General features: G+C 40.7%; 1 protein-coding gene across 1 annotated transcript in view; it reads right to left on the bottom strand.

Annotated features, from left to right (window-relative positions):
* The window catches only part of LOC123659526 (low-density lipoprotein receptor-related protein 2), a 278,192-nt gene that overhangs the window by 12,712 nt on the left and 252,657 nt on the right, over positions 1–12,823 (bottom strand). Inside the window, exons 10-17 of the mRNA XM_045594737.1 lie at positions 8,507–10,112; positions 7,966–8,225; positions 7,463–7,615; positions 3,401–3,738; positions 2,707–2,810; positions 642–1,814; positions 445–549; positions 19–364 (exon numbers count right to left, since the gene is read on the bottom strand). Coding sequence (XP_045450693.1) covers positions 19–364; positions 445–549; positions 642–1,814; positions 2,707–2,810; positions 3,401–3,738; positions 7,463–7,615; positions 7,966–8,225; positions 8,507–10,112 — 4,085 coding nt within the window. The remainder of the gene's footprint in view (positions 1–18; positions 365–444; positions 550–641; positions 1,815–2,706; positions 2,811–3,400; positions 3,739–7,462; positions 7,616–7,965; positions 8,226–8,506; positions 10,113–12,823) is intronic.

Below are 12,823 nucleotides of genomic sequence, written 5' to 3'. Positions count from 1 at the left end.
TGAAAAAAAAATAGTTACCCTTCCGTAGGATCCAGACATAATCCTTTAGGTTTGGCTATCGACGTAGGAGTGCCATCGTTTACAAACACGATATTTCGGAATTTCACTTTGCCGTCAACTCGAACAACTTCTATATTACTTGCAGCTTTGTTCGCTATGAACAAATTGCGTCCTAACCAGTCAAAAGCAATTGCAGAAGGAGATCCGACAATACCAGTATCTTGGCCCAAGAATTCAACTTTATTGCCACCACCATAAGGCATAGTGTAGATTGTGCAGTTCTCGTCATCTTCGCTGTCACCTGATATCGACTGAAGCCAGTAAAGCGTATGGCCTTGACGATCATAATCCAGCTGTACTCCACCTAAGTGAGTGATTTTAATTAGAGTTAGCAATAGAAAGGTAATATAAGTACGCTTATTGAAAAAATGTCAATAAATTTACCTTGAATTCCAACAACCGGAGGCAATTGAGCAGCTCTTCCCGATCCATCTGTTGCTAAGTCTATTATTTGTGATCCTTTAAGAACCATCAGATATGGGATTTCATCTACAAATAAAAATTTAGTTTATTGATAACGTATTAAATATTTAACAATGAAATAGTTTTGTTACTATGATGAGTAAAAAAAAAGTTATTACCTTCAATACACTTTCCATCAGGCAACAATTTAAATCCCGGTTTGCACATGCACCTGTATCCTATAGTGTTGTTAGGACTCAATAAGCAGAGGTGTCCGCAAGTGTCTTTCTTGCACGGTGAAGGGTATTGCGGTTGCAAAGACGGATGATGAACATGTATAGACAGAGGTTGGGAAATCAGATGCGACACCACCGTTTGGTTCGTCCCTCTGAACTTATGAGCCGACAAAACCCTATTCAACTGTCGATCGGTCCAGTACAGGGTGTCTTCGAATAGAGTGAGCGAGTGAGGATGCAGTAAGTAGTGGCTGCCGGCTAAAACCTGTTGACGACCCGAGCCATCGTAGTTGCAAAAGTCGATGAAGTCCAGTTTGGAATCCGCGAAATAGACCCTCTGCGTCGCCGTGTCCAGAGTCAAGCCGTTGGGCCAGTAAATTTTGGTCGTGATAATGGCCATGCGCTGAGTGCCGTCCATGCCGATTCTCTCGACGCGCGGGTTCTCCCCCCAGTCGGTCCAGAACAGCCAACGCGCGTCGGGTGCCGGGTCCAGGCACATGCCGCGCGGCTGCGTGATGTTGGCGCTCAGTAGCGCCGTGCGCGCGCTGCCGTCCTCGCGCGCCACCTCGATGGTGTTCAGCTTGCTGTCCAGCCAGTAGATGTTGCCGCCCACCCAGTCGTACGCCAGCCCCTCCACCAGGTCGAGGCCCGTCGACACGATGACCTGCGGCTCGCCACCGCGGTCGAGCCGCGATATCTTCTTCAGTTTCATGTCCGACCAGAAGATCGTGCCCGTGTGCATGTCGGAGGCGGTCGCGACGACGTTCTCGACGTCGATCGGCACGCGCTCGAGGCCCTGCTCGTCGAGGTCGGCGACGAGGATCGAGTGGCGGTTGGAGACGATGAGGAAGGCGCTCGAGTGGTTGTCGGCCTTGCAGCCGTGCTTGTCGGCCGCCAGGCGGTAGCCCGGCACGCAGGCGCAGGAGTACGAGCGCTTGGTGTTGCGGCACAGCTGCGAGCAGCGGCCCGGCGGCTCGCACTCGTCCTCGTCCTCGCACTCGCGGCCGTCGCGCAGGCGCTCGCCGGCCGGGCACAGGCACAGCGCGCCCGCCGGCGTGGCCGCGCAGCCGTTGGAGCACTGGCTGTGCGCGCACAGGCCGAAGTCGCACGCCGGCCCTGCGGCCACGTTATTGGCTATTGTGGGTTGCTCAATCGACTTACTGAAGTAAAACTTCTTTACGCACGCTTGACGCGCGACTTCTTTACGCGCACGAGTAAGCTGGTGAATGTGTGACGAGGGCGTTATGAAAAGTGTGAGCAAAAGATAAAGGTGTATTATTGTCTTTCTATCTTTCTCTCATAGCCAGTTTCGTATCTCTAAGACACAGTGCAAGCCTGTTATGCAAGCCTGTTGTGCAAGCCTGTTACTAAAGAAGTTTTATTTCAGTCGTGCACAACACACAGTAATGCACACTCGTTTTTATTTATTTTTTATTTTTATCGTTCTGAATATCGCCACTCAAGTGTATTTGTTAAAGACTTAGTTTAAGTTGCAAGGAACGGGCTGAATATTCAATAGCAGGTTATTGTATCCAATGATTCGAATAGGATAAGCAGTCAAATAACCTGTCAGGATATAAAGGAAATATTATATGTATTTGCTGTGTGGTTAAGGCAGTAAAAAATATAGCCACCTACTCTCTTCCCGTGGCCGTCGTAAGAGGCGACAAAGGGATAACAAAGTTCCACTACCACCTTGGTACTTAAAAGCCGACCGATGGCAGGATAACCATCTGCTGGCTTTCAAATACACGGGACGAAGACAGGCAGCAGCGTCTTCGGTGCGATAAAACCAGCCCTGCGGTCATCAACTAACGAATTCGCGCCATTTTTGACGCGAACTTAGAGAGGTCTTTGTCCAGCAGTGGACTGCGATAGGCTGAAGTGATTATATGTATTTGCACTAAATGAGATTCTTTGTAGTTTGCCGTGTAACAATTTTTTTATGAAATCAGCTCAATTTTTTTTTTCTTAAATAAGTGAGTGTAAGATAAAAAAGTCATTTTACCCTCGTCGGCTCCGTTCGGACAGTCGAATTTGTTGTCGCAGACTTGAGTGATATTGACACAGCGGTTGGATACACCTTCACATTGCCATTGTCCCGATGGACATCTGAAAAGAAAGAAAATCGATCTCATTATGCTTCGAAATACCTATATACTTATCTTGTAAATATTGTACGTCTGTTGTCTGGCTTCTATATACCTTCTAAATAGGGTGTTCTGTAAATATTAAGGGTGACATTGCGAATGAAAATAATTTAATATATAAGAGATTTCCACCTATATATTGACTCATCACGATATCTCTGGCGTAGAGCCTTGAAATTTGGTAGAAATATTCTTTTTACCGAGTAGAGGTCAGCTAAGAAGGGATTTTAAAACATTCCTCCCCCAAGGGGGGTTGCGGGGGCGATAACAATGGAAAGTTCCCGTTTTTAAACTATAGTTCGATTCTCGCTCGGAGTGGATATTTGTGTTTATACAAATATTTATTTCCGGTCTGGATGGTAGTCCTCGTGGATCCCCTCACCGTGCCTCGGAGAGCACGTTAAGCTGTCGGTTCCAGTTATTATCATGTATACCCGATAGCGATCATTACTAACAGTAGGGAATATATGCGCCGACCCGCACCGGAGCAGCGCGGTGGGTCGAGCTAAGATCCTGTCGTAGTGGGGAGAGGCGCTCGGCCAGCGCACGCACCTGAAGGGCGGCGGCTCGCAGGCGTGGCGCGCGCCCTCGTCGGAGCCGTCGCCGCAGTCGTCGCGGCCGTCGCACACGGCGGCGCGGAACACGCAGCGGCCGCTGTCGCAGCGGAAGTGGCCGGCGCCGCACGCCGCGGGCCCGCAGCCCGCCGGCTCGTCCGACAGGTCCTCGCAGTCCGGCGTGCCGTCGCAGAACCAGGCGCGCGGCACGCACAGGCCGGACGCCGCGCACTGGAACTGGCGCTCGGCCGCGCACTGGTGCGGCGCCGGCGCCGGGCAGCCCGCCTCGTCCGAGCCGTCGTTGCAGTCCGGGATGCCGTCGCACTTGTACGCCTCCTGCGGGCGCACGGTGACAGCCTTTCACTGATCGTCCTTACTATATACTAGTCGCACAGTGCTCCCGATTTAATTATAGACATTGATGCTAGAGACACGAAATTTTTACTAATGGTTAACATTAGGATAAGTAATAAGACAAAAAAATATTATTATCCTATATCCACGACTATTTCTTGGTAAAAAAAAAATTACTTTTTTTTTGTATGAAAGAAATTACATTTCTGTTAATTTCTCGAAATTCTTAAGAGTTGTCGAAAATCGAATTTTTTATATTAAATATGACCTTACTTTTGATTATATAGTAAATGAAATGCTTACAATGTTTGAAATTTTAAATTTAATAATAGTTTTTGAGATAAGTTTGAAGAAATAAAAACACAACGTAGCGGGGTTCACGCAGTTGGGGGGGGGGGATTCATTTATGAATAGTAGTTTAGTCCACTAGAAACAAAACTCACAAACTCACATAACATTTGGGTCAACGTTTTCTTGAGAAATCTCTGTTTCCTCTGAAAGTTCATTGTTTATGATCAATGCGCTGGCCTCTGGGAATAATTGTTTTTGCGATCGAACAAATCTTGCTTTAATATGAGTGATGTAGGGATCGGAGCTAATTAAAAAATTGTGGATTATGTCCCAAATTACTTTCAACTCTACCGATTTTTCTTGTGTGGGCCAGTCTAACATTCCGGAAATCTCTATTTCGCGCTTCGGATGCTTCTTCGGAAAGCATGCCTATGGGAATAGATGAGAAACTTTCACAAATGTCTGCACCATGAGGCAACAGCTTATGGACACTTGAAGGCATGTAATACCATGCATATAAGTTAATATAAAGTATTGCTGTTTCTCTGCAATATTCCTTAAAAAGGCTAGTGTTAATGAGTTGCCCAGATGAAATAGTTTGTAAAATAACTGCAAACCTTTTGATTAAATCAGGGTTAATGCCAGTTATTTCAGCAGATATTTCAAAATTTGTGAAAAATCTTCGTGCTGTATTACCGTCGTTGGTAGAGCCAAATCCCTGTTTGACTATATCGATCAACAAACCAGTTCTTTCCCGGAATTCTACTTGTGTCATTTTTTTTGCTATCTTTTAATAATTGTCATCACTTCGAGCTGAACACTTTTTAAAATCTAAATTGTAGGAAACATGTAAAATACATTCCATGCATCTTATCCACATATGAAGCGAGGACAAACCATATTTGTACATATCATCTCTAATAGGTTGCTTGGACACAAAGTCCAGGCCATTCATTTTACTCGGTGGAGTACCACATATATTACAAACCGCTGCAGAAGAAGTATTAGAAACCACGCTAGAAATTTTCCCATCAATCATAGTCATATACAAATCATGATGTATCTCAAGATTTTCTACAATTGTCGGGACAAGATTGCAAATTTCTTCATTTATGAAAGCATTTTCCTCGTGGATCAAATCGTTTGTTTCTTTTGAAAATTTAAAACCAATTGGACGACAATAATTTGTAATTTGTTGAAGATGGAGTAGGATTTTGCCATAAAATACTTCTGCTATCTTCTACCAAACGAAACGGGACCAAACTGATCATAAACACTAAAGAATCGTCAATTTTTATGTTAGTCTATGACTCTTGTTTATAGTTACTATGAGAAGATGACCCATCAAACCCCCATTTACTTATCAATTTTAATAACTTTGTGGTTGCAGAATCAAGCTGAATTACTTTTAAAATCCTATTAATAGTCAAATCCAGTAGCGATTGAAGTCATATTAACTGAGGTAGGGCACAGCAGGAATTTCCTGCTCAAAATATGGAGCAGCCCGACTGGGGTAGTACCTCGACCTTACAGAAGATCACAGCAAAATAATACTGTTTTCAAGCAGTATTGTGTTCCTGTTGGTGAGTAAGGTGACCAGAGCTCCTGGGGGGATTGGGGATTGGGTCGGTAAAGCGCTTGCGATGCTTCTGGTGTTGCAGGTGTCTATAAGCTACGGTAATCGCTTACCATCAGGTGAGCCGTACGCTTGTTTGCCGACCTAGTGACATAAAAAAAAAAAAAAAAAAAAAATATTTTAACTCCAGTTTCGGTAACAGTTATATCTCCCTCTGAAGGATAAGTTTTTTTGTTTCCAGGAGCTTTTGATAGGGTAGCACAAAAATATTTTCTGAAGCGAGAATGAATCTTAAATTGCGATATTGCCATTTTGATAAATTAGATGATGTGTAAAGAGCTAGCGTTTTATCGTCAAGTAGACACAGTTTTACAGTTTTTTTAGTAAGCACATGCTTGTTTACTATTCCACATTTTTCCACATTTTTCTTCGTTTCGAAAGAGTCCTTTTATTGTATTCGCTAATTCTGTTTTGTTAGATTCATTCAATTTAGCACACAAAGCGTTAACTAGTTCCTCCTCAGAATAATCTAAAAGTGTTAGAGAGCGCCTTTTCTTCTGCCTATCAGATAAATCTTTAAAAGGTTTTTCATGTATACTAGAACTCGATTGATGCACATTTACTTCCGCGGTTCCAATAATTGGAACGTCTTCCTCGGTGTTAAGATTAAAAACATTGTTTAAATCTATATTTTTACATTTCGGCCAGACAATTTCAGATTCTAACCAAAGTGGATTCTGATGCAAAAATGTCTTTTGGGCTCTGCTGGAAGCAGATCATCTCTTTGATATATTGCTTGTGAAATTAAAACAAAATGCTTTGATGATACTCATATCTTCGGAAGAAAATTCGATGCCAATACGTTCTACAAGAATATTGTATAAATATATACTATTTTTAAAACCAGCACCAGCTGATTTCAAAGCTGCGTACAAATTTAAATTTGTGACAAATGCGGACATATTGAATGATATTCAAAGAAGAAACTTGTAGAAGAATTTGTAAAATGTTTTGATGAATAAGAAATTTACGAGAGCATGAGACAAAACAAAATGACTGACTTTGGAAGAAAAAAAAAAAGATTCAAAATAGAAAAAATAACGAAAACAAGTAACAATAACAAAACGAGACAACAATAAAACAACAAACAATATTAACAAAAATATTTATAGAAGCGTACAGAAAATATAGCAACACGTGTTATAGCTACCACACTTAGCTGTACACTGAAGCATATGACTTACGAGCGCGCCAGAGTGCTGGTCGTAATGCGCAATCAAAAGCAAACTCGCGTCAAAGCTACTTATTGCTAGCCAGCGGATATATCGTGTATTTTCATGGTATTTCCATAATTATTTTCATGGTTCTTATGGTTCAAGCTAATAAGTTAGAGAAAAAAAAAACAATTTTTCAACCCGCAATTACTCAAAAGTACGCAGAGATAAGTAGAAAGTATCTTCGAATTAAATACTCAGAATCACTTGTTTTCTAACATGTGTGATCGCCATTTCGACAACTTTTTAAGAATTTCGAGAAATTAACAGAAATGTAATTTCTTTCATACAAAAAAAAATATTATTTTTTTACCAAGAAATAGTCGTGGTAGGATAATAATATATTTTTGTCTTATTAGTTATCCTAATGTTAAAAATTTCGTATTTCGTATCAGTAAAAATTTCGTGCCTCTAGCATCAATGTCCATATTTTATTAAATCGGGACCACTTTGAGCCGTACTAAAATTATATATAACCTTTCTTCGGTAAATGGTTGCCGAGGTTAGCGCGTTTAAACGAACGAACTCCTCGGGTTTATAGTATTAGTGTAGACGGAGTCCTTACCTGGACGCACTGCTTGAGGTCGGCACATTTGAACTGAGATGCGAGACAGGACACCGGCGGGCAGTCCGCCTCGTCTTGCTTGTCGAAGCAGTCGTCGTCTCCGTCGCACACCCAGGACGCCGGTATGCAGTGACCGGTGCGTGGACACGTGAACTGAAAACATAAATATTCGTGCCTCAGACGTTATCTTTAAAATTAAGGACTTTTTTCCACATAGTTGTCTAAACTTTAAAGTTTAGTCAAGACGTAAAATGAAATCGAATGCTATCAATTCTGAAAAAACAAATATTTCTCGTAATATGTCATCATCACTTCAGCCTATCGCAGTCCACTGCTGAACATAGGCCTTCCCAAGTTCGCGCCAGACATCCCGGTCTTCCGCAATCCTCATCCAGCCGACACCGGCAATCTTAATCGTAATATGTAAAAACAAACAAAATCTCGGATGATATTAAGCTCAGCCTCGTTATCAACATAGCTCGTATCTAAAAAATGGATGCTACCTGGAAGTAAGCGCAGGTCTTGTCGGCGCAGTGCGAGCCCTCGTCGGAGCCGTCCCCGCAGTCGTTCTCCGAGTCGCACCTCCAGGTGGCGGGCACGCAGCGGCCGTTGCCGCACCGGAACTGCGACGAGCTGCACGTCACGTTGACGCAGCCCGCCTCGTCCGAGTAGTCGCCGCAGTCGTTCTCCGAGTCGCACTTGAACGTGGCGGGGATGCAGCGCCCCGACTTGCACATGAACTCCGACCCGTTGCACGTCGTCTCTGAAAATACACCAAGGGCCGTGAAAGTTTCTAGAAAAATAGTAAAAGTAAATTAATTAGTAATGGACTGCTTTGGTGTTAAATATTATAAATTAAGCACGACAAATCTTTTTTAATTTTCGAATGATATATACTAAGTGAAAATAAAAAGTTATTGCTCAATACATATAACTGATGAGCTATTGCCGTTTAGAAATTTATCATTCAAGTCTAAAATATTATAAAATGAATACTAGCTTCTATGTTATAAATCATGACTAAGAATTATTCTTAAAACTTACTGGTACAGTTCTGTTCTTCGTCGCTGTTATCTAAGCAGTCATCGTCTCCGTCGCAAACCCAACTCTTAGGAATACATCTTTGATTATTACAAGTGAAATCCCATGCATTAGGACAGGCCTGAACTGGTGGCTCTGAGTTCGGATCTGGGATACAGCTCGTTTCATCAGGCGCTAACTTTTCACCATATGGACAACCGCATTTGACAGTCAACAATTCGGTGTTGTTTCTGGGAATAGCAAAGCAGAACTTTTGGCAGTTTCCATTGTTCCTCGCGCAGGGCTGCATAGGTTCGATCTTTTGGATATCCTCACTGTACACCTTAACGCCGTAAAGCCTATTTGTTTGCGGTTCTCTGACCATTATATCTTCCTGTTCCCCTGTCAATTTATGTAAGCGAACAATAGCGTCTAATCTCCAGTCAGTTATGTACATAAAATCTTTATGAATGACGATCGAGAATGGATGTCTAATTAATCTTGAATTTACAGTTTTCACATCTGTTCCGTCTAATTTCGCGTGTTGTACGTGATCTAATAAAGCATCACACCAGTAAACTCGATCGGCATCAAAGTCAATGGATAATCCGTTTGGCCATCCCAGTGTTAAATTTTCGAAGACCAATAGACCGCTGCCATCTGTGTTGGCACGACTTATATTCGCTGGACGATCCCATTCCGAGAAGAAAATGAATCCTTTATTCGGATGAACTACTATAGCTCGAGGTCGCTTCAAATCTTTCAAAAGGGTCCGTTTGTAAGCTACATTTCTCGTCGATAAAACATTGAGTGTACCTTTTCTCGAATCAATATAGTATAAATTCTTTGATGCCCAATCCACTGCTAAACCTTCAACACCTTCATTTTGGGACGCCAAAACGATTTCTTTTGTTGTTCCATTTCTGTGTATTCTATAAATTACATCTTGTAGAACGTCGGAATAGTATATATGTTCATCTCTAGCATCAAAGTCTAACCCAACAAACCTCGCTCTTCTTGACACAACCGGTAAAATAGCTTCACTGAACCCTTCGATGACCGGGTCTAAAACTTTACCCTTGATAAATCTCTGCTGGGAATACATTAGGAACTCTTTTATTATATCACAGTTTCTCAGGTCAGTTTCTAATCTATATCCAATGTTACAAGCACATCTGTATCCTAATCCTCCATTTTGAAGTGCTGTCACTATACACATTTGTGAACAACCTCCGTTGTTATGGCCACAAGGATTATTGACGGAAGTCTGTTTCAGAGAATGTATAACAGTTAACGCCTTCGGCTCCCTAATATCTTTCGTTTTGAATATCGCCTGAATGCTTGATGAACCCTCGTATTTGTTGACAGAACTGATTCCTTGTTTAGTACTGTCCGACCAGTACACCCTGTCCTCAAACAGGGCTAACCTCGACGGACTAGGAACTTGTTGACCTCTAAGAACCAGAAAACGGTAGTTTCCATCATAATCGACGGTTTCGATGTAGTCTAACAAGGAGTCGCACCAAAATACACGCCTCGCTATTGTATCTACCGCTATACCGGACGCTTTGTATGTCGCTTCGGAAACTATCGATTTAGAATGAGTTCCATCCATATTTGCTCGAACAATCTGAGAATAATTAATTACTTTAAATCATTACTTGTTTCGTAAATGGTTAAGACACTTGAAGAGATAGTAGATGGTCACGGGTTCAAATCCTGCTTGATAACATTATATTTTTGTTCTCTGACGATTAGCAGGAAAGTGGACATAGGGTGCCAATCAAACCACCAATTGCAAATTCATGCGACGTTTCGATCCTTTATTGGACCATCATCAGGCATCTATAAAATATAAAATCATTGAAGAAAGCTGTATACATAAACTAATCCACAACAACAACCAAACAAAAAGAAACCAAATCCTCAGTACCTTTACATACGGTAGTCAAAAGACATCTCCCCGTCAAAGTTCTTTAAGAGGAAAGGGTACCGAAGAGACTTTTCAAAAATAGGTATTTGAATAAAATGTTTCTGTCGCGCTGCATGCCGCTACCGCGCCCCGCACCATCTCCGCTCCGTTTTTTCTATGTGTGACTGTCGTGTTGTTAGTGTGCGTGCGCCGGCTATTCAGCTATTAATTGTTGACGATATTTGAGTATTCGCATCTTTCGTTTCTTATTGACTACGAGTACATATAGCGCATAGTGCTATTTTTCTGAATTTGGCTTGTTTTATTGAATTTGTTCTGCATCGTATTGCTGTGATTCGGCTTTACTATTATTGGATTTCGTAAACTACTTATTATTATGTTTTATTATTTTGACTTGGATACTCTTTGTGACTTGATACATTACTATATTTTTGTGGGTAATTATCGAAATACTTAGGTACTTTATTTATGAATTAGGTATGTAATTACATGGTTGAGGTGTGTGTAAGAATGGGTATTGAGATACATACATAATTATAGTGTATACATGTAGTATATAGTATAAGCGTAAGAATAATATATATATTATGTAATGTAGTACATACATAGTATAAAACGTTTGTCTTAGTACCTATATAATTTGTAATGTCTCATGTTTGTCGCAGTTATTTACGCGGCGATATAACAATGGTTAAAAATAATATTATAATTTAAGAAAAAAAACAAACAAGAAAAGCCGCCTGCGTGAAGAACAACTATTAGAAAGTCAACTAAAAAGGCCTGAACAACGTAAAAATTCAATAATTACACAAAGATAGCTAAATAAATCACAACAATTTCACACATTATGTACTGTACACTCACAAAAATCATGAAGGCGGCTTTTTCAATTATTATTTTATTTATGTTTTTTTAGTTAGGCAAATTACGTAATCTATTCAATTTTTTTAAAGAGTGGTTGATTAACATGACATAACATAACAATACACTTTATTGTACACCAACAGAAAATAATAATACGTATCAAATTGATTTTTAACCGACTTCCAAAAAAGGAGGAGGTTCTTAATTCGACTGTATTTTTCTTTTTTTTTTGTATATATTTTACTTCAGAACTTTTGACTGGGTGGACCGAGTTCGACTTGTACGCAAAGGAAAAAAAGCCGACTTCAATTACATCGACATGTAATACAACAAAGGTAGTCGAAAATATAGTCAAGTAAATACGCGTTATTAAAGATTACTCAAAAAGTTCTTATCAGATCTCGGTAAAATTTAAATATGACTACACGATAAACATCAGCTTTCGATTAAATTAAAAATCATCAAAATCGTTACACCTAGTAAAAAGTTACGCGGTATAATATAACGTAGGTCGACGAAAATAGTCAAGTAAAAACGTATTATTTATATAACTCGAAAAGTTGTTGTTAGATCTCAAATAAACTTAAGTGAGACCAAATGACACACACCACCTTTCGATTAAAAAAAAATTGTTGAAATCGGTCCACTCAGTCAAAAGTTCTGAAGTAACATACATAAAAAATACAGTTAAATTGAGAGCTTTCTCCTTTTTTGGAAGTCGGTTAAAAATAGAAACCGATTTTACACGTCTATAGAATTCCTAAGTCGACAAGCTTGAACAGTGAAAGATTTAGTATAAAAGAAAGAGGAGTGAGAGGGAAATTCAAGAAGTAAGCTTTCCTCAGAACGAAGACTGCGTTCATTGGAATCACTAAGAAATTTAAATCGTCGTTTTAGATAAGCAGGTACAACAGGGTTAAAAAGAATAGAGTAAAGTAAGTTGAGAATATACGTATTCCCGCAGTAGGGAATTGGGTGCCACTCAGGGCGTAACTACTGCCGTATCAGCCGTATCAATGATACGGGGCCCCCTATTTACAGGGTATTACAGGTAAGGTGTGTAAGCAAAAATTAGTAAAATATTATCCACAATGTCACTTAATCTTGTGCTTCCTGGAAAAAAGAATAAAAAAATGGCATACATACCTATAGAGTTTTCACTTCAGAAATGACTGAAGTCTGAAAATCAATCCCCTTTTATCCAAGTCAAGCGTACGCCCAATTGTGGATAACATTCTGTATCGTTTATTTCGGGATTCAGTTAATCATTATGAACAATGAATTAATCTTTTTTTATATAAGAATGGGGCACACAAGCAGACGAAGTCATCTGATTTATAACGGCTACCGTCGCCCATGGCCTTTAGAGAAAAGATGTAGACACTAGACGCTTGAAAACCCCCAAATTTTAGTAAGGTCATTCCACACTTTGAATGTACGCGGAAAGAATGCGCACGAAGCTCACACATTGGTTGCAAACCACTGGTGGATACTATTAGCACCACTAGACTTCTTGGCATCGAAAGAATGCAGAACACGACAAA

The sequence above is a fragment of the Melitaea cinxia genome, chromosome 14 (genome assembly GCF_905220565.1).
Source record: "Melitaea cinxia chromosome 14, ilMelCinx1.1, whole genome shotgun sequence".
Lineage (NCBI taxonomy): Eukaryota > Metazoa > Arthropoda > Insecta > Lepidoptera > Nymphalidae > Melitaea > Melitaea cinxia.
The sequence above is the reverse complement of the archived record's forward strand: the minus strand, read 5'-3'. Positions and strand labels throughout refer to the sequence as shown.